Below are 26,056 nucleotides of genomic sequence, written 5' to 3'. Positions count from 1 at the left end.
GTGGGGGAGGGTGGTGCCTACCAAGGGCAGGGAGGAGGGGTGTATGGATGCTGCCACAATCAGGTCTGTACCTGCGCCACCCGGGGGGGCTGGCGCCTAATCTTCGGGACCCTGGAAATTCCAAAGGGTGGGTGTATATCTTAGTAAGACACTTAGTGGAATTATATTTTCCTATTTGGGCCATTTAATGACGACAATACAGTTTGATGGTGTAATTTAAATTCACTGGATTAATTGGCTCTTAACAGGAGGATGGAGGATGCAGGCAGTAAAGCCGGTGGGAGACAAATTTGCTAGTAGCCAGCGCAGCATATGCGTCACTGAGTGGACTGGCGCCTAATCTTTTACACTTCGATAATTGCGAGAGGGTGGAGGTATGTCTTAGTAAGAAGCTTAGTGAAATTTGATCTCCCTATTTGGGAAATTCGAGGAAAATGGTACAGCATGGGGAGTGTAATCTAAATTCACATGGCTGCCCGGAGGCAGACGGTTAATCTTCAGCTGATGATTTTTCCGTGAGAGCGGTGATATGACTTAGTAAGAAGCTTAGTGAAATGCTATTTCCCCATTTAAGAAGTTTTATAACGATAGTGCGTTTTTTGGCAGCTTCGTTCTTAGTCAGTGAACTCACGCCTGGCTTCACCTCCCACCGCAACCATATGATGGTCAATTACCTCATGTGCCTAGTATCATGACTTTGCACATGTAACGATACCCTATTATATGCTTCATTTATTTCCCTGAGCCTCGAGCAAGATTGTTGACTGTTTTGAATCCCCATCTGGAACCCCCACCGCTCGTTTGCCGCTCAGCATCGGACCTGGCCTCCCCGCTGACCCATCACATCCGATATACAAAAACACCACAGCACTGGAGAAGCCAGAGGGGGTTCCTTACCCTGGTACTTTCGGAGCAGCGAAGACGGCGATCCTGAAACTGAAAGTTCTGCCACTTCTATATACCCCATCATGCCGGCGCCGATGACCGCGCAGCAGAAAGCTGCTGTGTCGGATTTTGTGAAAGTTGCTGGGATAGACAGGACCACCGCAGCCAGGGCAAGTGCACTTCTTTCTGTCGAACATGGGGTTGGATAGGAGCAACATGGGTCGTGGTATACATAGGTGTACTGACTTCGAGTGAGCCTCCAGTTACTCCGAGGAAATGCCTGGAATGTCCAGCAAACGATCAACGCGTTAGTCTCGCTCGCTCGACTTCGGAGGGTGGCCTGCTGACGGTGGCATAGGTATTATGGCAACAGCCCGCAGAAGACGACGCTATCGAAGCTGTTCGACCAATACTGCGGTTAGGATCTCGATCCTCAGCTTGAACGACGCCCCTCTAATCCGTATATAGACGACCCCTCCTCGCCTGATACGATCGGGATGGACGGTATGATGCGATATCTCGGGGACCTGAAAGTGTCGGTAGAATCGATCGGGCTATTCGTCGTCTCTGAGATCGTCAAGAGCCCTTCGATGGGGGAGATGAAGCGGGAGAAGTTCATCGAGGGCTGGCAAGAGTTAGGGTACATACACCGAAGCTACCCTTCCCCATCCGCCAAGCGCTAATATCCATATCTCCAGGGCCGACACTATCAGCAAGCAACAGTCCCTCGCGAAAAGCATCCAGTCCCAACTTCCTAAAGATCCGGCTGTCTTCAAGCGAGTCTACCGCCACACGTTTTCCCTGGGCATCAACTCCGAGCGCGCCCGCACCATCGACCTGGAAATGGCGATCGAGTTCTGGAAAGTGCTGTTCTCCTCCCAAGGCTGGCGGTGGGCGAGCAAGACGACCGACTGGCTCGCGCTGTGGCAAGAATACCTGCTCAGCAACTGGAAGAAGGGTGTGAACCGCGACATGTGGGATCAGACGTACCAGTTCGCGCTGAAGACCATGGAAGATGAAAGGTTGGGGTTTTGGAGTGAGGATGCTGCGTGGCCGGGGGTGATTGATGAGTTTGTGGTCTGGTCGAATGAGAAAAGGGGGGTGATGCAGAAGGATCCCGATGAGATGGAGATGTAGGCTGGGAGCAAAGAGGATACCCCTTGATTTGAGGGAGAGCGAATTAGCATATTGTCCATCACGAGGGATATATGTAGAGCTGGGATAAACCGAGGTGATGAGGCGGGCGACGTTGACCTTGCCAGAGGAAAGGGTCAAATACCAGCATTTCTGGCTTTCCATAGCGAACGGGGAGTTCTGATAGCCTCATGATAGTGGATGGCGCATCCACAGCCGAGTAGAGGACGGGAATCGATTCATATTTACGACTTCACCCAAGCAGACCTATACTACAATATTCTCGAACCCATCAGAACTCCATCCGAATGGCCCCCTCCAACCACGCCACCCCCGCCTGCACCCCATCCACAATCTTCACCCTCCCCCCCTTCTCCCCCCCCAATTCCCCCACCAACGCCCCCCTCACCATCTCATTCATTCCCGCCATCCCTGCACACCCCAAACACACCGCCCCGATCTCCCCTCTCCGCACCAACCGCCCCACCGCCTCCCGCATCCTCTCCCCCACCACCTCCGCCCCCACATCATGCAGCTCCACCGCCGTCAACCCCGTCGTCTCCACCCCGGCGAACCGCGCGCTCGTCTCCGCCCCCAAGAAATCCCGCACCGCCTCGCTCAACATCGCCTCCCACGCCTGCCCCGTGCTCACGATCCCGAACCGCTCGCCTGGCGCCAGGCACTGTAGGCTCGTGGCGACGCTCGCTTCGAAGATCCCGGTGACCATTTTCTTCCCGGCGCGCACCGTCTCGTGCGCCTGGAGGAGGGCGACGAGAGGGTGCGCGGAGTAGCAGGCGATGAGGAAGCCGTCATGGTGGGGGAGGAGGTGGAGGAGGGAGGGGAGGCAGTGCTGGGCGGAGGCGGTGGTGTCGGTGGCGGAGTTGATAGAGGGAGGGCCGCTGGGGGCGGTGAAATAGGTGTAGGTGGTCTATGGGGAAGGTTAGTGGGTTGGTTTAGGGGGGAGAGGGGGGTGGACATTGTGGAAATGGAGGGAGTCGACGAGGGGTTTGAGGCCGTCGGTCATGGATTGGGTGCTGTTGGGGTTGATGATGAGGATGGATTTCCGGGAAGCCATTTTCAAGTGTAGGTATCTTGGATCTCCTAGTTGGTGGGATGGATATTAGTTGATGGGTAGGCTGCGATTCCTTCTGCTGATTGGGCGGGTTTGGGCAAGGTGTCGAAGATATCTCGTGTTGGAGGGAAATTTCTATACCGCATGTGGCTTTCTTACCTGTATGACACTATTCCGTATCGTTGATGTCAGTGGAGACGACTGGAGGTTGATCCAGTCCCCCGTTCCTGTTAGCTGCCCGCGATCTCGATATTAGTATGGCGCCAACGAGATATCGCCTGCGCCACAGCGAGGTCCCAGGCAGGCAGATCGATCTGCGTAATCTCCTCTCTCACGTGTTGACGACATCAATGCAGCATCTGCCGCAATGCTGTTTCATTCAAATAGAGCAAGATGCCCGGATTCTGCACCGTCACGCTGTCAATCTTCGAATATTAAGATTTATAGATCGTAACAAGAGTCTCATGATGAAACATCAATAACCCGAAGAGCCGTTTCTCCGTAAGATCAACAACAGGATCACTGTCACCATGGACGTCCAACTTTACGTATATGACATCTCAAGGGTACAATTTGATAGTCTGTCCATTATAAGTCTCTCTAGCTTACACGGTTTCGCAGGGGATCGCCCGTCAAGTACCGCATATTCAAGTTCAGTCTGGTCAGCATGTTTTAATGCTTTTTAGGTCTCGCAGCAGTTTCTTGGAACTCAAATCGATGCTGTTTACCATACGTCCATCGTTCTCAACAATGTCGAGTACTACTTTGGTCAGGGAGTCCAGCAGTCCTACCCAGGTACAACTCATCATGGGGAGCCGATGGAGGTGCTCCATTTAGGCAAGACGGAAATCCCTATGGACGTGATATTGGACTATCTGCAGTCGTTGAAGCAGGTCTACACACCGGAGGTCGGCATGGGCGGTTCCTGAGTGGTTGATGGAGACTAACTGACTGCAGTCCTACGATCTATTATTGAACAACTGCAACAACTTGTAAGTGTATACCGTCGCGAACTATATCTACCATGCTGAACTCCTGATAGTACCCATGACCTCTCCACGTTCCTCGTTGGCAAAGGGATACCGGACCATATAACTGGTCTACCCGAGACATTCATGAACTCGCCATTCGGCTACCTCCTACGACCTCAACTGGACCTAGCAATGCAAGGCATCACCCAAGCACCCACAGTACCAACAGGAGCATCACCCAGCGCCCCGGCTATAATCGAACCGGCCACCCAGCCATCCAAATCCGTTCATGAGATCGACTCGAACTTCGAACTAGAAGAGCTTTTATCCTCCGCTTCCAAGACCTGCGCCGTAATCTTCTTCACCAGCTCCACCTGCGCCCCCTGCAAGCTGGTCTATCCTGCGTTCGACGAGCTCGCCGAAGAGGCCGGGAAATGGGGTGTGTTCATCAAGATCGATCTGAACCGTGCGTACCAGGTGGCCGCCAGGTATGGAGTTCGTGCAACGCCGACGTTTATCACGTTCCTTAAAGGGCAGAAGGATGAGGAATGGACCGGAGCCAACGAGACGGACCTGCGAGGAAAAGTACGACTATTGCTGCAACGGGCGACTTTCCATCCGCATCAAAACTTAGATCTCGGCCAGTTGATTCAGTCGAGTACGACGCTGATTAGCTTCTCGAAAGTTCCACCGCTGGATAAGCTGATACAGAAGCTGGGCGATTCAAGTACCGATCCAGCGGTCCTCCGGATGAAGACATTCCTAACCAATCTCAACACTTCCACCCCTCAGAACAATCCGATGCCGGACATCCATGCCTTCAACATCTTCCTTGCCCACAGTCTCCGAAACCCCGACCCCACCTCCCTCTTCGCAGTCTACGACCTCCTCCGCCTCGCCCTCAACGACCCACGAATCGCAGCCGCCTACGCCGCCCCCCAGAACTTCGAAACGATCACTGCCCTAATCTCCCACGTCACATCCGGCGCGACCGCCATCCCCTACAACCTTCGTCTTATCACCCTCCATCTCTCCTGCAACCTCTTCCCGCACCATGCGCTCCGCACCCACGCACTCTCCAACCCCCGCTTCACCACCCTCCTCTCCACCCTCCTCACTACCTCCCTCCTCGACCTTTCCCACACTACCACGCGCATCGCCGCCGCCAGCCTCGCCTTCAACCTCGCGGCCTCGAACGTGCGCGCGCGAATCGATGGTGCGGAGCTCTTCGACGACGGGACGCAGACGGAGATGGTGGCGGGGATCGTGGAGGCGGTGCGGCGGGAGACGGAGAGCCAGGAGGCGGCGAAGGGGCTGATTATGGCGTTGGGGCTATGGGTGTATTGTGCGGATGTGGAGGGGGAGGTGGTGGATTTGGTGAAGGTGTTGGAGGCGGGGGAGGTGGTGGGGGAGAAGCGGGGGTTGTTGGGGGCGGAGGATGGGTTGGTGAAGGGGGTGGAGAGGTTGTTAAGGAGCTAGGGGTTGGGATATGGATGACCTTTGATGGGTTGGAATTCATGTAGCGGGTTAGACAATAGCGTTGTTTAGTCCACCTAGTTTGATATCATATTTCTCTTAGATTCCGTGATAGGAATCCTCGTTCAGCTATGAGACAACCTACTGGTAGTCTGGCACCGGGAATAGCTGAAGCACCGGTACAGCACGGCACAACAAATAGCGGCAATCTATCGGGCCACCTTGTACTCTCACAGTCGTGGTCTGTGACCTCTATCCGCCCTCTGTCCGCCCACTTGTGAACATAAATTCCTTTCTCTAACAATGGATCGATCATTTCATTTGATCCATTTGAACAGTACCAGTAGGTATAGATACAGTTCATTTGGAAGTCCTTGTACGAAATATGGCCTTTTCGATTGCATTCTTTCCCATCAACCCAGAGAATGAATCGCAACGGCGATGACTGGTTCCATTCCCCTTCTTATATCTATGATTGCTCGTGAGTGCCTGTCAATATCCTAGCTATTTACATCAACCACCAACGCTCCCTTTCGCTTCGAATTCCTGCTTCTTTGGTTTTGCGTTCCCTAAACCACTCCGTAATATTAGCTACCGAAAAATCTTTCTGATTTACTACTTCTCGTCTAGGGTTTCCTCGATTCTTCAAGTAAATTTCATATGCTTTACGCGTGGGAGGCGTCCTGGTGCGCGAGACCCGCTGCAGTGTTTCCCAGCCAGCAGCGCCTTTCCGCCTCCAAAGCAACCATTGTCCATTTTCGAATTCCTTCACATATTAACTTTATTTCTCTATTTACTCCTAAGTCAAAATGGAATACCACGCGTCCCCTTCCGTGATTCCAGACCTGACACCCATTAGTTCCAACACCCCTCTTCGGCCTTACCTCATGCAACTCCCCGACGAGCTATTATATACTTCAAATCTTCAGCCACCTCCTCGCCAGACCGCGTTCCGCCACCGATTTCGAAGAGAATCCGCACTATGGGTTGATTCCTGACCCTCATCGTTATCCCGTGAAAATTCTCTCCAGGGTCTGTCAGAAATGGCGCTCGATCCTCTTTCCCACACTGTTCAAGCACTGCTTTATCCAGATCGACGAACTAGAGGAAGATCAACCGTTCGAGTTTCCAAAGTTCTTCTCAACCGCATGGCGGAATTTCGAGGCATTTTTCAAGTTCATCCGGTTGAATAACCTGAAGCCGGCGGTAGAGTCCGTCCTCGTCTACCCCCGGGTAACCGTCCCTGGCCCTTCAGTTATGCATTAGGAAGGGCGCGACTTGCGGGAGTGTTCCCGGTTATGGGACCAGCTCTTTCGTACGGGGTGCCCGAACTACGTGATGGTCTCGGCGGCCCCTTTGACCCTTGCATTTCTCACGCACACTACCATGAGCAAGCACGGCGAGGAGGATCTTCCAGATCCGAAACATCGGGGGAAGTTGCTGGAATTGCGGATGAATAAGGCGGCATTTTCGGCAGACGCGTCGCTGGTGTCAAATGCCTGGGTTGCTGAAGCCGAGGGGGAAGCGCGGGACGACGAATCGAGCGCCTCGATTGCAGTGTGCGAGATTCGACCGTGGATGCATATGACGTACAACGATGGCTGGATGAACCCGGGCATCTGGTTTCCCTCAGTCGAAGATGTCCTAGCCATGCCGATCCCATCAGCTTTCAAGGACCTCCTTGAATCGATGGGAGGTGGAAAATCCGATGCACCTGAATCTGCTCCACACAGTCCACTCCGACCTGTGCGACCTGTGCACTATGCCGGCCTCTATCCGCCTATATCCGACCTCTTCAGTCTGGTCCACACCATCTTCGCGTGTAAAGGGGTTCGGAGCTTTGACATCCGACTCGCGGCGCCGCCATCCGGCCACGCTGACGATGACTTGGCGAGAGCATTCGAAAGATTCAAGGACCGGCTTATGAGAGATGGTTATCCTCAGGCGCTGTACCCTTCAGCTCACGAACGTCTACCCGTTTGCAAGTTCCTCGTACGCAATTCGATCCAGGGACAAGGAGTTTGACATGGATGAATCTATTGAGACCTATACCAAGGCCTTGTTGGAGACCGGCTGGAGGTTGGATAGGGATTGATTGTAAGATAAGTGTCCAGATGGTGTCCAGGAGACGGCGGAAGATTAGGGGTAAAGAGGATTTCGCGCTCTGCTTCATTGAATAAATAACGTCCTTATTGCTATGCTCATAATCATATGTTCCTCAGGGACATGGCTTCGTCACTTTTATTTATATACCGCTTTATTCGTGCATTGGATTTTTAGTGGAGTTTAGGCACTGGACTCCTCCGATTTTTCTAGGATAGTAGCGCGGCATTCTAACGCTGCAACACAGGGCGCGTAGAACAGATCGCCCGTGAACGCTTTTTGAATCGATAGGATGGACACCGCCAGCCAGAAAATGATGACGCAGATAGAGAAGATCTGAAAACCAGTCAGCGTCATGATCCCCCTCGAACAGGAAGGACCGAATCCCAATGAATCCGCACTCACGATTCCCACGACATTAAAAAACGTCGACGGCAGCTCCTTCCCGATCGTGATCGTTGCCGTCACCCACACGCCGATGGGGAACGTGCACGACCAGCTCCCCATGTTGAACGGGAAGCGGCTGCGCGACACCGACGCGAACGCGAAGAACAGCCACACTAGCCCGAAAGCCCACAGGACGAGCCCGGCCAGGAAGCCAAAGACATATAGGATGTCGCCGGCGGCGGCGACGGCGGGGAGCGCGTGGGTGCGGGGGAAGACTTTGTGGGCAACTTGGCCGAGTTTCATGATACTAGCAGGAGGAGGTGAGTGGATTGAAGAGGCGGATGGGGGAGGGGCTTACGCGAAGGCGCCTTGGCCGGTGGGCCCGCAGGGCAGGAAGACGGAGACGATGACGTCGCGGGGCGGCAGCTTGTAGGTGATGAGGCGGTTGAAGTAGATGGCGATGATGGCGAGGGCCATGGGGACGGCCATGCCCCAGAGGACATAGCAGGTGATCATGGTCCAGAAGGCGTGTTGGGGGTTGGGGAGGGCATCGGCGACGATGGCGCCGGTGGCGGAGGCGACGATGTTGGGGAGGACGGGGAAGAGCCAGACGGCGGTCATGTCGGTGGGTTTGGAGCGGGGGTGTTTGAACATCCTGGAGGGAGATCAGTGGGCCGCGCGCGATGTTGATGGGTGTTGCTCGCGGGGAAGAGAGGCGTACATGATGAACGGCAGGAGCAAGCAGCAACATATTGATACTGCCGCATCCACGATCCATAGGCTAACTGCCAACGTCCGCGCCCAGTCGCCCCAGTGCGGTACACACGCGAACACTATCATATTGATAATCGTCGCGAACCCCATCGGCAGCGTCCCAATGTACATACTCTGCACGGGATGTCGCAACATGACGCGCCAGAGCTCCGGATATAAGATATACCGAAGAATCGAGGCGACGAAGATGCCGACGAACAACACGATGTTCAAGACGAACACGATGTAGGCGAGGATGTGCAGCCACCGGGCCTGGTAGGGCTGATTGTACAGGAGGATGGAGACGACGCCGGTGCCCATGTTGATGGCGAACCAGGACGGGGTGATATTCTGGATGTAGCGGCGCCAGGTGGGTTGCGGGCGGTTGATCCATGGGGGGATGGGGAGGTCGCGGAGGTACTCGGGGTCTTGGAGGTGGAGGGGGTGGTCTGGTTGTGATATTTCCGGGGAAGGAGAAGGTCGACGGGCGGCTTCTTGGCAGCCGCCCATGTCAATACCTGGGGCCGTTCGATGATGCGCGACATGAAGAGGGTGAGGGGACTGGAGCGGGTTGTCGGAGAGCGCGAAGGGATGGCAATACCGCAGGTACCGTGACGGAGACATTTTTAGAAAGCGATTGAATTTTGAAACGACGGACGATGATGAAAACGGCCAGGTCGTGGTGAGTACATAACCAACGACCATCCACGCTATAAATCAGAGTGTATTGAACACGAAAAGCGAGAATATGCAGATCGGAGCGACGTATGCATCAGTATAAGGCTTAAGAGGTGGTTAGCACGCAAGAGGACTTAGGCATCGCGAACTCGACAGCGAGGTTGCACGGCATTCCACCGCCAGGAACCGGCTTGACCCACATTCTATTACGATGATTCACGGTCATGGACAGATGCTTCATGATTTTATCGTTTATTGATGGGGTTCGGTCCCGAGTGATGCGATGGCCAGGCGGGAATAGCAGAAGTATTCCAGGCTCTGGGCGAAAGTGTGGAGCCGTTCCGTCCCATCCCAGTCAGCAGCGTGTCTCTCATATGATCCGATCCATCACTGCTGAGGAGAATTATTTTCCAGAGGGAATTTTCGTGAAGCCGACGAGCATAAGTACGTTCGCATCGACCACTTTCTTCCTCGAATTGCGGAAAATATTACAAGTCCGCGGAAGTGTTGCAAAAAGTGAGTTTCTATGTGTAGCTCGATTCCTCTCCTGGACAGGGACGCGACGTCGATGGACGCTTGTACGTAACAACCTGTACAGACGGGTCAGCAAGGGAGGGGAAACCTTGTTGTTGGATGGACGGATTGTCGCAATTTGTCGCAAAATTGTCGTAGCTTTTTCGAAGGGATCGGAACTGGAATCTGGAATTGAGGGATGATGGATGGAGTTGGAATGGAAGCATTTCGTTCCTGCGCCGGAATCACCTGATCCGCAACAAAGAAACACCAGCCACATATAAACTCGAAATAGCGCCACAATAGCGCCACAATCCGCCACCTCGACCCCCTGTTCCGCCTCTCACAACTTCATCCCCTCCCTTTTGTTTGCGACATCTCGCCGCCTTGTCCAAATACTTCCCCTCATATACCGCGATCATATTTCCCTCCTTATGTCTACAACTATCCCATATTTATCTCCTAATTACCAGCATGTTCCTGAACAAAAAACCAGTCAAGGTCCATAAAGTCACCGTCCCGATCAAAGAGGAGAAGACGCCGCAAAAGCCGCGCAATGGCGATCCGCGACGCTCCTCTGCTGCCACGCGCACTGTCTCGACTCCACGACCCGTTCAGAGACCTCAGCACCTGTTAAAAGAGTCGCGGGACCGGTTCCTGTCACCTCAACCCAGCTTTACGCGGTTAAAGCGCAAGTCCGCATCTCCATCCGTCCATTTCTCCAGCTCGAGCGACGAGTCAAGCGCGGATGAGGCGAACGGGATAGGCAAACGGCGGAAAACAGAGCCTGTCCGGTCGCTGGAACCGGACAATGATCGCGATGTCAGAGATACCGCGGAATGGATGGAGGACGACGTGAATAAATTCCAACTACTACATGGCGCGGACCTGACGGCACTGAACGGGTCACCGAAGTACAAACCGGCGTTTGTCAAGGAGGGGGCGGATGTTGTCAAGGTTGAGCTGCAATACCCAAGCAAACTTCCACGAGAACGGTAAGTTTGGGAGCATCTCAATCGCATTTGCTTCGATCGCCAGACTAACATCACTACCAGCTTCGACCTCCTGGTTCCCCAGGAAGACGAGGGGTACCGCCCGATTGACGACATAGTCCACACCATCGACCAAATCGCCCAACACTACCTCCCCCCCTCCATCCGCGACCCCCTTACCGACGACGTCACCGTTTTTTCGCGCCGCTTCAAGCGCGCACTAAACCGCAATTGCGCCGAGGAGTTTACCTCCACCGTCGACGAATTCAACACCGCCCTGACCACCGCCCTCGTCGACGGTACCGTCGCCTCCGTCCTCAAAATCACCCACACCCTTCCCTTCCCCCTCATCGAGCGCATCCTCGCCCAAGTCTACTCCCGCACCGTCTCCCCCGCCGTCGAGCTCCTCCGCAAGTACGAAAACGGCACCAACGACGTCTACGGCGAGCTCCTTCCCCGCTTCACCGAGCGCCTGTTCCGCGAAACCCACCTCAAACGCGACCAAGTCTTCGTCGACCTCGGCTCCGGCGTCGGCAACGTTGTCCTCCAAGCCGCCCTCCAAGTCGGCTGCGAGAGCTGGGGTATCGAGAAGAACGACAACCCGTGCGCCCTCGCCGACAAGCAGCTCGCCGAGTTCCGCACGCGCTGCCGCCTCTGGGGCCTCGCCCCGGGGCCCGCCACCCTGATCCAAGGCGACTTCCTCTCCTCCCCGACGATCGACGCGGCGATCCGGCGCGCGGACGTCATCCTCGTCAACAACCAGGCGTTCAACCCGGAGCTGAACGACAAGCTGGTGATGAAGTTCCTGGACGTGAAGGAGGGGGCGCGGATCGTGAGCCTGAAGAGCTTCGTGCCGAAGGGGTGGCAGATCAAGCCGCGGAATGTGGAGGATCCGCGGAACATGCTGAGCGTGGTGCGGCGGGAGTATTTTTCGGACTGCGTGAGTTGGACGAATGCGAATGGGGATTATTTTATCGCGACGAAGGATAGTGCGCCATTGAGGCGGTTTCAAAAGGCGAATGGGATACGGTAGGGGGTGGGATGGGAATGGTTGGGTTGGAGTCTTGGGATGGGCTGGGAAGGGCATAAGGTCATGTTTGGATGATGGGACGAGAACAAAACTGGACGGATAACCATGAGTTCAAACACGAGATCGCTAGATAATTCATTACTGCATTAGATATTGTAAACCATCAATACATAACCGTCATTATGTAAGAAATTGTCCCCTAAGTTGTTTAAGAAGCAGTATGAAGCGGAACAGTTCTTGCAATTGCAATTCCGGAGGTCACTTTACTGTAGAGCGCAAGGACAAGGATAAAACAATACGAGTAGTGAGGTATACGTTTGTTACGCACAATAGATTAGGTATAGCTTGCGGGAAGAGCGCATGGCCTTATGTCTCATGCAATGGATCAATTCCTCTTTAATCCGTCGTGAAAACAGAGAGTATTGTCTATTACCAATACATGCAGCCATTAGAATAAAACAATAGGTAGGTAACCAACCACCCAGAATCCATCTTGCTAGCCATACGATACGACTCGCACAAGAAACCGCCGCGGACGGCCATCCAAAAAGTTCCCCAAACCAAATCCATAGATGCATCCATCCCGGCGCCATGCCGAGCGACCGAGCACGCAAGCAAGCAATGCCAGAACGGGGTATCGAAAAGACGAAAATCGAGTAGGCCAGTCCGGAAGAGAAAAAATGTGGTATCGACAGAGAATCCAAGAAAATCGGACGGATCTTTTATGCAACCATACCTTACGGATGGCTCAAAATAACAACCAAAATGAGTCAGGCGGCAATTCCAGCCTGAACGACCTAGCAGCGAGCGCACTCCGCTCTCACCCCCTCCCAAACCCCACCCACTCCTCCCTCCTCCCCTTCAACAACCCCAACACCCTTCTCTGCCCTGCCGCATCCTGACACGCGACCTGCAGCGTGCGGCCGTCGACGAAGTCGAGCACGACGCTGTTGGGCAGCTCCTGGGCGTCCTGGTCGGGGACGTAGGGGGGACGGAACTCGGTGAGGTGGAAGCGCTTGGTGGCGGCGTGGTGGGGCTTGGCGGCGGCGGCGGTGGAGGGGGGGTCGGCTTTGGCGAGCTTGATGACGAGGTCGCCGGAGGGGGAGATGTGGAGGTAGCGGCGTTTCCAGAGCTGTGGGGCGGTTAGTGGTTGTAGGGATTGATTGGTATGGGGTGGGATGACAGGGGGAATGGGAGGGTTATTGGGTTAGGAAGCACTTACCAAAGTGTCGGGGAACTGCACATTCAGATCCCCCACCTCACACCCCTCCGGTCTCCGCCTCTCCACCACCACCTCCGCCACCTCCTCCCCCTCCTCCCTCACCGTCGTCGGACTCATCACGCTCATCTTTCTCGCCCCCGCACTAATCCCACTACTCATCCGCTTAAACAACCGACTCGTCCGACCTCCCCCCCGCTTCCCCTCCTTCCCCCCAACGCTCCCCGTCATCGACATCCCGTCGTCGTCCGTCGCCGGCCCCGCCGCTAGCGCTAGCGAATCCACGCTCACGCTGCTCATGCTGCGGTGCCGCACTGACGCGCTCGACGATGCCACCGGGACTACGGGGCTCGTCGGCCCGCTGCGCGCTTCGCTCATCCGCCGGGACATCTTCGCGCGGAGGTTCCAGGTGCTTTCTTTAGCGGAGGGTGCGCCTGCGCCACTGTCCATGCTGCTGCGCGACATTGCGGCCGACGCGTGATGGCTGTGGCCGCTCTGGTTGGTGCTGTTGTCGCGGTACGGGCCGGAGGGGAGATTGCCCGGGGAGGCGACCCCGTTGGCGGCGGCGGCGGCGACGGACCCGTAGACGAGGCTGGTACGGTTACTGTACGATTCGGAGACGCGGCCGTTGGGCGGCTCGGTGCGATGGTGTTCGATGATGAGGGGGCTTTGCTGCAAGAGGGGCTTCGCGTCACCAGGGCCGGGAACGGCGAGATCGGGCCCCCAGGCGCCGTCGGGGGCGGGGCGGATGATGCGGGCGGTGACGGAGACGGAATCGCGGGGGCGTTTTGGGGGGTTGTGCGGGGCGGGGTGGGAGATAGAGTAGACGGCTTGGGGGTGGGGGGTGGTGCTGTCGCGGGTGGAGGTGATGGTGGGCGAGAGGATGGTGTTGGAGGGGTTGTAGGGGTAGGGGGGCTCGGAAGGGGCCATGGAGGAGAGAGAGGCTCGGGAGAGGCGCTTGCTGTGGGTGCTGTGCCGAGAGGCGTCGGGGGCGTCGCCGAAGGCCATTTGGATGGTGCGGGACGGCCGTTGCTTGTGGTTGGACTCTTTTTGGTCTTTGTCTTTCTCGCGATTGCCCCATCCGAGGGAACGGATACTGGATTTCCGCGTGGCGAAGCTGGACCGGGACATACGATCCTCGGGGGGGCTCTTCTCGGGAGTGATGGTGGCGACGCTGTCACGATTCGACTTTTCGGTCAGGGCTTTGATGCGCTGGCTGATGCCGGAGCTGACGTGGACCTTTTTCACCGACATGATGGAGCTAGCGGGTCGTGGACTCGAATCCGCTCGATCGCGCTGTTGGACAGCATGAGTCACGTCCGGGGTCGTCAACGATGCTTTTCGCTCGTAGCTGCGCACCGGCGTGGTCCACCCTTTGAGAGTCGGCGTGGCTGAGCCCGATCCATCCTGTCGAGCAGCTGCAGTCACTACGCTCAGGAGGCTCCCGTTGCTGGGCCGTCGGGTGAAGAATGGAGTGATAGGCGACTTCGAAACCGACATAGACATCGGCTTGGCTTCTTGGACCTGTGCAGTTTGCAACTCCTCCATAAACGAGTCATCGTCCGAGAGGTAGTCACCATCCGCATCGGTTTCTGCCGCGTCCACGTCGGAATGATCGGTGGTCGCGGCGACGACATCAACACGGAGAGGTTCGTGTACGCCTCCTTTTCTTCGGTCGCGCATGCTAGTGTTGCGCTGGACGGTTGGGTTGTGCTCCTCGGGCTCTGTGGGCTGAATTTGGGTGGTCGAATTTGCGTTGTCGTCGGCCGGCTCATCCGCTTCAGGATCCCTCGTGTCTAGCGTGCTGTTCCTGGGAGGACTGACCTCGACACCGATATCTTCAGGAGTAGACGGTTCTTCGGACACAGCGTCGTTCACCTTCACTTCCACCACGGTCTCTATACTCGGCTCCTTGCTCGTCTGCTCTCCAAAGATTTGGCTAGCGTCCTCGACAGAACTAGGCCGCGTGCTCTCGACCTCACCCTGATCGCTACTCTTGCTTTCTTGCACAGAGGTCGGACTGGAGCTTTCAATCGCTGGTTGGGCATTTTCTTCGCTGGTTGCTGGCTCGGCACTTTCTTCCGTGATTGCTAGTTCCTCGGGCGGTGCGACCGTCTCTGGCGCGGCTTGATCCAAACATCCAGGATTCACGGGGACCTCCACACCGACGCCCGAATCCGACTTCGACCCTTCTGATATCACTTTCACCTGCAGCTGTCCGTTCTCCACTTGCGGACTACTTGCTTTCGGCGTCCCGTCTTCATCCTCTTCATCCTCGTCTCCGTCGATCGCGCCCGCTGATACGTCCAGTTCTATTTGCGGTGCTTTGTCCTTAGCCGAAGTACCCTCTACTTTCGTTTCCGGCGGTTCCTCCACTTCCCTCTCCACCACTTGTTTCTCCTCCTCCTCTCTCTCCTGCCTCGCCTTCCGCTGCTCCTGTTGCCGTTTCCTCAACTCCACCGCGCGCATCAATCGCTGCTTCTCCGGCGTCATCCGGTTGCCGGTCCCGAGGCTGATCGGCATGCTCTTGGCGCTGGTCGCGCTGGTCGGTCGGGCGGGGCTGCGAGGCGGGATATCGGGGATCGGCGGGGGTGCGTGGGGGAAGTGGTAATACGCGCGTGTCGACGGCGCATGGCTTGATTGCTGGGTTTCGGGACGGATAGTAGACGTGGAGGTGCGGTTGGACGCTTTGAAGGAGCGGTTGATTCCCGGGGATGAAGGGAGCGGTGGTAGTTCGGGTTCATTGTCGCGCTGAAGTGCGAAGCGGGAGGACTTTGCGGATTTGGTGGAGTAGACGGATTCTTGGCCGCGGCTGTATGGGCGGGAGTACGTCTCGTCGGAGTCGTGGTGCGGGACGGCGCGTCGGGTCGCAGCGCGGAGGCCTGCTGGGAGGTTCGCGACGCGTTTCCCTTCGGAATTGGGAGCGCGGCCGCGGTCCGTGGTAGGGCGAGGACCCAGCTTGACTTTGGGTTTGGCCATGTTGTAAAGTGAGGCAAACGAGATGTCGGATAGCGAGGGTCGGGCTGTTGAGGTCGACGTGCGCACGTCGCCTTCGTTCCGCATAGAGAGCGTGGGTGCAAATGAAGATTGGGTGTGGGCGGACATGAAGGACGGAGCGTGGTCGGATTTGCCGGTTTGAGGTCTAGCGGACTCGCTGGGTTCTGCTGGTTGAGCTTCCTCAGAACTTAGGGGGGGCACTTGGACTAGTGCTGGAGGAACTTCGGAGGAGTCCATCTTCCATGCTTTGGGAGTCTCCTCAGCTTTTGGATCTTCGTCTTGTTTCTTGTCAGGAACAGATGTACCCGGGTCGTTGCTTTCCTTGGTTTCAGTTGGCGAGTCACCCGAAGCATCCAAACTGGCTACATCTACTCTGGCCAACGATGAAGATCGCGGGGTCCAAGGCCTGCTAGACGGGGTATGTGCCCGTTGCTCATTCCCATCCCGTGTTGGCGAATGTTCCGTGATGAAGATTTGCGGGCCGATGACTTTCAACTCGCCGCTCTCCTCAGCATCTTCGGTGATCTCGTCCAACCTCTTCCGCTGCAAACTGCCGCTGCTGGACGTGTTGGAGGCGGTCGCTGTATGTAGCGAGCATGCAGACGCGAGGCCCGATTCGCTTAGGCCGTTCGCGGTCGTGATCGATATCGTGGTGTCATGCGGGGAGAACTTGTCTGAGAACTCGTTGAAGTGGACAGCGACTCGAGCTGAGAATAGCAAACATTAGTATTCCATTTTGATAGCTCATTGGAATCCATCCGCGTCACAGGAATCCTTCGCGTACCTTGCATTAGCCGACTCGTGCCTTCAGGAATGTACTTTATAAGCACTTTCCGCCGTCTATACAAAAGAAATCCAAACAGCGGCGATACCTCCGTGTAACTCGCGATCGCGCTCTTCGCTTCCACCGCGCCGCCATTGCCTCTCGTGAGGATATCGACTGAGTCGCGTGACGTGTACTTCAGCAGGAACCTAAATGGGACCACCATCAGTTGCGACGTCGCCAAAGCTCGCCAGCCATCAGGAACTCACCATCCACCCGCCTCCGCCAGCGCCGCCTGGTGCGCTTCCGCGATCGCGGGAATACCAAGACCATTGAGCGACATGTCGAGAGCGTTTTCGACGGATCTATAGATCGTCTACCTGCAGACGTTCCTGCAGGTCGCAGACTTCGACGATCCGGATGGGAGGGATCTGGATTCCTGGGGGACCAACGGATAATTACAGCGGGCGCGTGCAGGCCGGTGTCGCAGAACGGTCCAAGACTCCAAGTCACAACGGCGACCCCTCCTCTCCTGTCAATTATTCCAGGACTCAATTTCGGTGCCGCTGGGGGGATCCGTAGGTTACGCAGAGAATGCGGAGGGAGGTGGTTGGCTGAATCAGGACGGAGGGCCGAGCCAGGGTTTCCCTCAGGGTTTCAGGGGCAGTATGCTTCGACATATGTTGGAGACTGGAGGCGAGAGAGTATCAGATCTCTGGCGCATATGGAAGAATTCAATAAAGGGTGCACCGGGCACGTTGTTCTAGAAGCAAGAGACACAAAAAGAGTAACGAATGTGGAGATAAGATTGATATCGTAAGGGAAGAGGGAGGAAAAGGCTTAAGCTAAAGGGGAGAGGTCACCATATTGGGATCGGAGGCTTCGAATCCTTCAATGGAATTTCTTAGAGGAATGCTAATTAGTTGCTAGCACTAGCCAGAGCTGGCTTACCTCAGCAAGCTCAGGCCATTATGGTCATGCCTGAGGCAACGAACCGCGCTATACCTAATTGGTATGGTCCTCTACCAAATAGCCTGAGTTACCTCAGCAAGCTCAGGCCATTATGGTCATGCCTGAGGCAACGAACCGCGCTATACCTAATTGGTATGGTCCTCGACCAAATAGCCTGAGGATTCTGTCATTGATTTTTGGCCTGAATCGAGATCGTTTGTATGAGAGCAATTTAATCACTTCAACCTCGTTTTCCTCCACAACGAGCTATCATACAGTAAAATTGACACGTTCAATCGAATCCTCTATCGTTTCTTGATAACCCAGTGAAATTTGGACGATGTCAGATCGAATCTCCTCTCGGCGCAGCGTACAACTGAACCCAACGTCTCTAGAGAGCAGAGAATAGCTACGAACTGGTACTCGATCTGCGGTGGTTGGTTGACGATTCTGACGCAGTCTGGTTGCTTACATATCAGAGTTTTTTGCAAGACACAAGCATCGGGAGTGGAAAAAATTCAAATTCTAGATAGAGTATACCTTGCTGCACAGCCCAGTGAATTTAAGGGCAATTATAATAAGTCCCCGCGTTGTTATTGAAGAATATGCAAAAGTGAGGTTTCCAAAATCGTGAAAAACACATGAAAATTATCGATCTATCAGTGAGCGTCATTGACAGAATCCTCAGGCTATTTGTTCGAGAACTGCATTTACCGATTAGGTATAGTGTGGTTTGTTGCCTCAGGCACGACCACAATGGCCTGAGCTTGCTGAGGTAAGAGCTGGCTGGACCTGGAGCACGTGGAGCGACTAATCAGGCCACGAGGCGTCAAGGCGTCAGGACCGTCAGGTTATGAGGTTATGTAATCTGTTTGGTTTCATTTCGTCTCGTCTCGTCTTTCTGTTGTCTCAACCTCGCTTCAAGACCAACAGACAGTATAACTCTTCTGATATTCAGAGTGTTCTCCCCTCATCACTATTCCGGCCATCCAGATCCCATGGTTTCCTATCGGATCCCCCCCAAGATCTCTGGTAATCACTAGTCAGGGTCTTCCATCCGGGACTCCCAATGGGCGCTTGTCCCACGCCGATGCTGCTCGGCGGCTCCCGCAAGTGAACCACCAATGGGCAATGATGGATCCGTTCAAACTTCAAAGTCATTTCTGATAATGCTGAGTGTCGCAGAGATGATGAGCTATGGTGATGATACGCACACTGTTTAGCTACTGACATAACGACACACCTGACTTACCTTCTATCTTGACATTGCCCATTCAATTCAACCGTCCCATTTAGTCTTGACCCCACTATCCCTTTGGCGTTCCCCACATCGGATCACTGCATCTTCCCGGTTTCTTGCAGCGCTCGTACTACTTCACTATCCTACATCCTCCATCCTCGTCCCACCAACCCGCCAGCCCGCCAGCCCTACCCGCACGACCACATCCCAACCTCCGTTCGCCCCTCTATACCCCTCACAATGTCCCTTCCCTCCCCGCTCACCCTCCCCTCCCTCCCCCCCTCTACCGTCACCCAAATCCTCGACGTCCTCCTCGAACCCACCCCCTCCCTCCACTCCCTCTTCCTCCACCTCCTCCACCCCCTACCCCCCACCTACCCCGCCCTCATCGCATCCCTCGAGCGCGAGCTCCTCCACCTCTGCGCCATCGTCGACCAAATCGAGGCCGATCCTGTCAAGGCGGCCGGATCGTATGCGTCGACCGACGGGAAGTGGGTCGCGGACGGCCGCATGGTACAAACCATCGTCGATGAGGTGATGAACAGCCATCCGCGCCTGGGCACCCCGAAGCCAGTGGAGGTCAAATCCGGCTCCGATCCGTCCGCGTTGTCAGCACTGTCCGCCGCGGAGCAGAAAGCGATGAACTCCGCCTCGACCTCCACGTCAACGCCAACACCCACAACGACCACCCCAACCCCCGCGCCCTCCGCCGATTCCGAAACCGCGCAGCTCGCACACCTGAACACCGCGTACGAGGCCGCGTATCCGGGACTGCGGTTCGTGACGTTCGTGGCGGGGCGGCCGCGGGGGGTGATAATGGAGGAGATACGAGGGGCGATTGCAAAGGCGGGGGAGGCGGGGGCGGCGGCGGAGGAGCGGAGGAAGGCGGTTGGGGCGGTGTGTCGAATTGCGGAGGCGAGAGTGGGGGTGTTGGGGGTTGGTAGGGAGGCGGGGAAGGGGTAGGTGATGATAGGGGGCGCTGTGAAATGCTCGGGGATGGAGGTTGCGGTTCGCATGTCAATGTAAGACGACCATGTCCATGGACCGATGATTGGATAAGGTGTGGAAGGTACATTAACCGATTCATTCATTCATTCATGGTCCCAGAGCCCATCCATCAGACAGAACACATACTATTTTAATCCAGAGCTCCCAAACACCTTCGCTAAACCTTTAAAAAACAAATTCAAAATCCAAATCGCCTCCCTTTTTGTTTATCCCTCCCTTTCCTCGAACCTTCATATATCCCTCCCTTCACACCACCCCACCCCACCCCATCCGCATCACCTCCCCCTCCCCCCGATCCGGATCCATCCCCGCCCCCATCTCCAACTCTTCCCACCCATCCAACAACCCTAACTCCGCTAGGAAACGAAGGTTCGGATTCACGCCGACTCCTGAAGAACGCGGTGTCGGCGCGCTGGAGAGGTTGGGGTTGGGGGGTCCCGGACATGGAGCCCCAGCCAGCGCGACTGCTGGAAGCTGCGGGGACGTGGATTTGAACGGGCTGGATGGCGGGGTGGTAGCCAACCCCGCGTCTCCGAGCGACAGCGGCTGCGTTTGCGAGAGCGGGACGCCGCGCTCGGGGGATCCAGGACGCGGTCGTTGGCCCACGATGTCCGGGCTACTGGCCGCCAAGGCGGAGGCGGAGCGCGGCGACATGGCTGCGAGGTCCGGAGAGGAGAGGTTGGAGGAGGGGCGGGTGCGACGGGCGGGCCAGAGGTCGGTGCCGGACATGTTGGTGTCGGGATCAGGGAGGAAGGGGGTGTCGAGGTCGTCGTCGAGGTCGAAGGCGTCGTAGTTGGAGAGGCCGAGGGGGGAGGCGGTAGAGAGGGGGTTTGGGGGGAGGAAGTTGGGGTAAGTGGGGGAGGGTGAGAGGGTGGAGGTGGAGAAGGCGAGGTTTGGAGAGACGGTGGGGTCAGGGTTGAGAGTACGAGAGACGGTGGAGAAGGGGTAACCTTCAGACGCACTCAGAGATATTCTCGTGAGTGTGGTGGCCGTGGTGGCGGAATCGCTGATGTCAGAAATGGTGGATGAATCGGCCGTGAAGTTCGGGCTCGCGACGTGCTCGTCCTCATGGGCGGAACTCAAGTCCATCACGTCGCGGCACTCCAAGAGCAGACCCGGATGCGTCGCCAACGAACTCAATTCCCCGCACCGCTTCTGTCGCCGCCGGTTCAGGCACGCAAACCGTCCGAGCCCTCCTTGTCGATGCCGCTTCGCAACCGCGCCCACTCCAAGACGGCATGTCGCGGGGATAGATCCAATTCCTCCTGCGTTTCCCTTTCCGGCCGCCCATATCCCCGCGCCCTTCCCTGTCGCCGCCCAGTTCCTCTGCGCTTCCCACTCTTTCTCCGCTGCGGCGGCGGCCATTTTCGCGAGGACGGCAACCCGGCAACTGCCTCGATCGACTAAATAGGTTGGGGGAGACGAGAACGGTAGGGAAAGTCGTGATGTGCACAGTCTCAGTCTCAAGCGCCGCTTCTTTCTAGGATATGGATCGGACGATATGCGTCGACGCTTGGGGGTAGGGCGAAATGCCCAGGTCGGTGGAGAAGCGGCGGAGAAGGAAAGAGGCCCCCCTAAGGTCGGGGCGGAGAAGGTGAAGGCAGTGTTGGTGGGCAGGATCCCACTAAATGTCAGGTGGAGTGGTGTGGTAGCAGGGCGATCGGCTGCGTTCGCGGTTGTTCCCATATTTCGAGTTTCCAGTTCATTCCGTCCCTGCGCAATGCGGCGGGGCTCACATGGTCGTGGAGTTTATTCGAAGTCGTTTGGATGGATAGTTGAGGTACGGTGGTAGCGAGGTCGGCTCGCTCTATAAGCAGCTAAATCAAGAACCGGATCGTGTATGAAATGCTCGTCGCGATACTAGGACCAACCGAGCTTGGAAGTCTCCTAGTAGTCCGTGATGCTCACTCAACCGAGAGATTTAGAAGACCCAACTCGCAGAATTGGTAGAATAATAGTATCAAAATCCTCAGTCTGAATATGAAAAGATGCGATGTAGAGCGAAATATGGTGAGGGGTAGGAAGAGTGTCTGCTGCGTCGACAAGCTAGGACGTCGATGGGTATTTGAATAAATGAATTGCAGGCACCAGACCGCTCCAATCTGGCAGAGCGGAAATATGATTGATTGATCGAATCTCCTCGCAGCCTGCAAGGCGCAACGTCCGTATTACAGCGGATTGGGTACTTTTCACACCAGAGGGCTCGATTTAGTTCATCTTATATAACAGAAAAGAAGACAAGATATCAACGGCATGGCAAAACGCCCATCGAGGTCAGCCACCCATTGATGTGAACGAGAATACGACAGCAGACGCAGGCCAGTCAACGATACAAGCAGGTCTAGCCGTCGTGTGTATGATATAATAGGTAGAGGGTGGTTGAGGGTTGATGCAAGAAAAGAAACTGATCGTGTGCTGTTTCGGGTGGAGATGAAACGTCAAGGCAAGGATAGCGGGAAGGGGAAATGTCAGTACATCCTCCGATGGGAGCGTTTTCGAAATGTAATCAAAACCGATAGAGTGGTGAGTGAAAAGAAAGACAAGTGCAAGATCGAGGAAGGGATGGAAGTACGAGAGAAGAGGGAGGGTCCCAAGAGGGTTAATGGGAAGATGTCAGGCGACAGTATAGGGCTAGCCGTGAACACCCTACTGTCGAGCTAGAATACGGGGATATTGGGGTCGAATTTGTGATATGTCGGATTCTGGGCGTCTTTTCAGCCTCTCTCTCTGAGTGTAATCCAGTAGTTCAATTGATGTTAGGCAATTGAATGGTACAGAGGATGTGAAAACTTGCGAAAGGGATGGAGAGAGGGGGAGGAGAGCATGCTCATGCAGTGATGCAGTGCGGCGGGTGATCCAGGGATTCCGACATGGTGGAAAGCGCGGAGAACCTTGTCTTGCGTCCCCATCGGCCTCGACCGTAAAGGTTGGAGAATCGGAAATTCCCATCCAGCAGCTTTTTCTTTTTGGACTCCATGCTCATCAGCACGTATCCGATATCCCTGGAAATGCGGGAATTAATGCCCCATCATCGTCGCATATGCATTGAATATCCCAACCCCCGAAGAGAGAAAAAACTCTTCGCGGCTGTGGCATAAGGAGGCGTGAATCGTGACGAAGCGTGATTGCTGGTTCGTCCTGCCCCTGGGCCTGGCCTGGTGGTGATGACAACCGTAAGACTGACACAGGGACTGGGGAAGAGATTTAAACCCCGTGAGCAGCCTTTTTGAGCTTAGTGTAGCCTCCTTCTCGCTTGATCCTGACAGGATGCTCAAGGTTTCCTCACGGGAGTCACCGCCCGCCCAGCCACCCTTGTGGCCTGTGGGGGACCACGGAGGCGGCGGAACACTTCACCATATCGGGACCTGATGTTCGTTCATCGTTCATCCTTCATAAATAATCATAATCATAAATGAGGCACCGCCACGTCCCTACTATTGGTCTGATAATCGAAGTATTATTCAGTTTTCCCATCGCATATTGTCTGGCCTCGATCAGCACCTGAACAGGTTTGTGCAGACGAGATCGATTTAAGAGTCTTTGGAAGCGTTCACCTCGCTAATCCATCCAACCCTCAGAGAAGGGACAACGCCATTTCCTATTGACTGTTTGTTCAATATCGAATATTTTCGGAACATAGGAGACGTTTAGCTCGAGGGCTCGATCGATCGCAGTTGATAGAAGTTAGCGGATTTAAATAGAGTGACGTGCTAATCCCCTTCATAACACAGTAGTTCTTTGGCGGGCTGCTCCGCACAGGAATAGATTTTCCCGTCTAACGGGTGTTTAACCGGTACTTCAACAGCAGTTGTGACAGCAAGGAAGAATCCAAGTGGAATTAGACGCTAAGTGTTCATCACTGGGGGGTTTTGCAAAACAAGGATCCGTCGGTCCTAAGAGGAATTGTTTGGAACCATACTTAGTAGTCTTCGAGGTACGTGAAATCGCGCTAATTAGGTAAGGTAGGTATGAAGTGAGGCTTTCTGGTCTGGCCATCACTTCATCACCATCAGGATGGTCTTGGATGGAGCCCTACGGAGATCCGTATTGATAAAATTTTAGCGAGGCGCCACCATGCGTCATCAATCTCAACTCATGTGGAGATGATTTCCTGTAATTATGAAGGTGGGTTGGATTGATGTTAAGGTTTGTAGTGGACTAGGCTTGATGCCTGGTGATATCGTGTCGAGTGCCTTAGGCAACCTCTCCACGTCCATCAGATCGTGATTGATCGTGACACGAGTCTGTACGTCAACATAAGTACATCCCCTTAGCCCGCCTTTATGAACATCGGGGTATTGTACGGTATCAACGACTTTGTTAGCCCAAGGGGTCAATATTTCAGTCTCCCGAATGGCCGCTCCTTAACAGCAAAGAGGACCGTTGCAGTATCCCTTCAACTAGCTTCAAGTAATTGACAACAGCCCAGAGGGATTTCTTCTATGCTGAGGACCAAGACATGATCATCACAGCCATTACCTTTCCCAGCAGCTTTCTAGAGTTTCTCTTCAACAATTAATAAAAAGGGGCAGAAGAGTGTCCGTTCCAGCGACCGTAACAATGTCCTTCCTTCGCTCACCCTAATTAGATCCTTTCTTCAGATACCGATACAACCTAGCGATATAACAGTCCAGTAAAAAGCAAAAGCAATTTCATGCCTGAATTTTCAGTTGTCTGCGCGTGCGATTGGGTCGCATTTCTTCTTGGCTGCTGTCGCTCCTGAGTTGCACTGAGCTATTTTGAATATTGAAATCTCTCGATTCGCTATATTTACAACCTTCAGTCGAGGCGGCGTCGGCTGTGCCAGCGACCGGCGATATCCTCAAGTTTTGCTCCGCCTGATTCGGATGTTTCTGCCACTTTTCTCGTTGTCATTTCGCCAAAACCGGTTTTGTTCGTTTGCCTCACTGTCGGGTGTTGTCTGGCCGGAGCCATACACGTCCTGGAAGGTGGTTGGCTAATTGGGATACACAGACCTTTGGATACGAAGAATGAAAGATGTCGATCCACGCTATCGGTTCAAGGATCGGTGAGACTCACAGCCAATGTTACCTTCTCCGTTTACCCGCAGCGTTTGTTAGGTTCGGTTGCTCCATTATCGGAACTCATGATGCGTTCTGATATGGTGTGGCCATTCTTGTGCCTAGACCAGGAATGGCGGGTCATGGCTTCGATGTCCTCGGATAGCTGTACTGCATCACAGACCCAGATAAACGTCCGGTGCTCTTTAGAACCGCCACTCTTGCAGTCACTCTAGGTATCGATTCCATCAGGCATCGGGTGGCCGCTAATATCATATTTTCGCATCGAAACTCGCATGAAGATGGCACATTCGCTTGAAGACTCTGCTGCGGTTCCTTGGAAAAATCTCGAGGTCTAGCTGCATGCCACGGGTAGCTCCATAGGCGAGGTCCCGATATCGCGATAGGCCAAACTGCATTATCAAGTGCTCCCAATCCTTGGTTGAAATCTTTTATCTCTTCGATATATCTGGCTGGCTCAGCTTTGCAAAGTGCCATCGTGCAGATCGATCGATTTAGTACATCTCGGGAGTGCCATACCATTGCATACACAATTTATCGTGTCAATAACTGTGACTATCAGCTTATATATGGAGATCCGAGAATTGGCTTTAATACCTGTTGCAGCGCCTAGCTTTCGGTGTTGGCAATGTTACACAATTGACATAGTGCCATTGCACTGGATCCGTTGCAGCCTCTGTCTCCCCTATCATCAATCGGAAAAGATCCAGTGTTTGGTCCACCCACGGTCGTTGTGGCTTGGATCGAAGTGATATCCTATGGAATCGTTGGCAAATGGGATCACCAGCCAGGAGCCCGAGGAGGTTCCCAAAGCTTTTGTCCAAAGTGGTGATGATCGACTC

General features: G+C 54.9%; 10 protein-coding genes across 10 annotated transcripts; 6 read left to right on the top strand and 4 right to left on the bottom strand.

The window, feature by feature from the left end:
- Window positions 1-626: 626 nt before the first annotated feature.
- Window positions 627-2,306, top strand: P152DRAFT_455470 (DUF298-domain-containing protein). Its single transcript, XM_033678794.1, has 5 exons — window positions 627-1,055; window positions 1,149-1,192; window positions 1,244-1,302; window positions 1,354-1,525; window positions 1,584-2,306. The coding sequence occupies exons 1-5, from the start codon at window positions 969-971 to the stop codon at window positions 2,020-2,022; spliced, it is 801 nt and encodes a 266-aa protein (XP_033537387.1). The 5' UTR covers window positions 627-968; the 3' UTR covers window positions 2,023-2,306.
- Window positions 2,307-2,311: 5 nt separating this feature from the next.
- Window positions 2,312-3,324, bottom strand: P152DRAFT_505559 (uncharacterized protein; the record flags this gene model as incomplete). Its single annotated transcript, XM_033682442.1, has 2 exons — window positions 2,996-3,324; window positions 2,312-2,947 (listed from the first exon to the last, which is right to left on the bottom strand). The coding sequence occupies exons 1-2, from the start codon at window positions 3,092-3,094 to the stop codon at window positions 2,312-2,314; spliced, it is 735 nt and encodes a 244-aa protein (XP_033537386.1). The 5' UTR covers window positions 3,095-3,324.
- Window positions 3,325-3,621: 297 nt separating this feature from the next.
- P152DRAFT_390680 (thioredoxin domain-containing protein) lies at window positions 3,622-5,541 on the top strand (the record flags this gene model as incomplete). Its single annotated transcript, XM_033676053.1, has 4 exons — window positions 3,622-3,657; window positions 3,778-3,999; window positions 4,049-4,083; window positions 4,134-5,541. 4 exons carry the CDS (start codon window positions 3,622-3,624, stop codon window positions 5,539-5,541), a joined length of 1,701 nt encoding a protein of 566 aa, XP_033537385.1.
- A 1,383-nt stretch (window positions 5,542-6,924) lies between these two features.
- On the top strand, window positions 6,925-7,563 carry P152DRAFT_471151 (uncharacterized protein; the record flags this gene model as incomplete). Its single annotated transcript, XM_033681031.1, has 1 exon — window positions 6,925-7,563. One exon carries the CDS (start codon window positions 6,925-6,927, stop codon window positions 7,561-7,563), a length of 639 nt encoding a protein of 212 aa, XP_033537384.1.
- Window positions 7,564-7,824: 261 nt separating this feature from the next.
- Window positions 7,825-9,291, bottom strand: P152DRAFT_390749 (sulfite efflux pump SSU1; the record flags this gene model as incomplete). Its single annotated transcript, XM_033676057.1, has 4 exons — window positions 7,825-7,977; window positions 8,047-8,335; window positions 8,387-8,683; window positions 8,750-9,291. 4 exons carry the CDS (start codon window positions 9,289-9,291, stop codon window positions 7,825-7,827), a joined length of 1,281 nt encoding a protein of 426 aa, XP_033537383.1.
- Window positions 9,292-9,504: 213 nt separating this feature from the next.
- On the top strand, window positions 9,505-10,310 carry P152DRAFT_195834 (uncharacterized protein). Its single transcript, XM_033674297.1, has one exon. The coding sequence runs from the start codon at window positions 9,684-9,686 to the stop codon at window positions 10,173-10,175; it is 492 nt and encodes a 163-aa protein (XP_033537382.1). The 5' UTR covers window positions 9,505-9,683; the 3' UTR covers window positions 10,176-10,310.
- A 136-nt stretch (window positions 10,311-10,446) lies between these two features.
- On the top strand, window positions 10,447-11,997 carry P152DRAFT_446779 (putative histone methylation protein Dot1; the record flags this gene model as incomplete). The annotated part of the gene is made up of 2 exons (XM_033677945.1): window positions 10,447-10,967; window positions 11,028-11,997. 2 exons carry the CDS (start codon window positions 10,447-10,449, stop codon window positions 11,995-11,997), a joined length of 1,491 nt encoding a protein of 496 aa, XP_033537381.1.
- Window positions 11,998-12,814: 817 nt separating this feature from the next.
- Window positions 12,815-17,316, bottom strand: P152DRAFT_446778 (uncharacterized protein; the record flags this gene model as incomplete). Its single annotated transcript, XM_033677944.1, has 4 exons — window positions 12,815-13,126; window positions 13,217-16,917; window positions 16,995-17,182; window positions 17,243-17,316. The coding sequence occupies 4 exons, from the start codon at window positions 17,314-17,316 to the stop codon at window positions 12,815-12,817; spliced, it is 4,275 nt and encodes a 1,424-aa protein (XP_033537380.1).
- Window positions 17,317-19,281: 1,965 nt separating this feature from the next.
- On the top strand, window positions 19,282-20,448 carry P152DRAFT_195725 (uncharacterized protein). Its single transcript, XM_033674296.1, has one exon. The coding sequence runs from the start codon at window positions 19,405-19,407 to the stop codon at window positions 20,125-20,127; it is 723 nt and encodes a 240-aa protein (XP_033537379.1). The 5' UTR covers window positions 19,282-19,404; the 3' UTR covers window positions 20,128-20,448.
- On the bottom strand, window positions 20,419-21,858 carry P152DRAFT_471146 (uncharacterized protein; the record flags this gene model as incomplete). The annotated part of the gene is made up of 1 exon (XM_033681030.1): window positions 20,419-21,858. The coding sequence occupies one exon, from the start codon at window positions 21,856-21,858 to the stop codon at window positions 20,419-20,421; it is 1,440 nt and encodes a 479-aa protein (XP_033537378.1).
- Between the last annotated feature and the right edge of the window lie 4,198 nt (window positions 21,859-26,056).

Source organism: Eremomyces bilateralis, assembly GCF_010015585.1.
Source record: "Eremomyces bilateralis CBS 781.70 unplaced genomic scaffold P152scaffold_3, whole genome shotgun sequence".
Classification (NCBI taxonomy): Eukaryota; Fungi; Ascomycota; class Dothideomycetes; order Eremomycetales; family Eremomycetaceae; genus Eremomyces; species Eremomyces bilateralis.
This window is presented reverse-complemented; position numbering and strand designations above follow the sequence as displayed.

Excerpts from the sequence above, each read along its gene's own strand:
- P152DRAFT_455470 (XM_033678794.1), top strand. The coding sequence starts at position 969 with ATGCCGGCGCCGATGACCGCGCAGCAGAAAGCTGCTGTGTCGGATTTT. Across the intron at positions 1,056-1,148 it reads ACAGGACCACCGCAGCCAGG|TTACTCCGAGGAAATGCCTG; the intron begins GCAAGTGCACTT and ends GTGAGCCTCCAG. Across the intron at positions 1,526-1,583 it reads GAGGGCTGGCAAGAGTTAGG|GGCCGACACTATCAGCAAGC; the intron begins GTACATACACCG and ends CCATATCTCCAG.
- P152DRAFT_195834 (XM_033674297.1), top strand. The coding sequence starts at position 9,684 with ATGGACAGATGCTTCATGATTTTATCGTTTATTGATGGGGTTCGGTCC.
- P152DRAFT_195725 (XM_033674296.1), top strand. The coding sequence starts at position 19,405 with ATGTCCCTTCCCTCCCCGCTCACCCTCCCCTCCCTCCCCCCCTCTACC.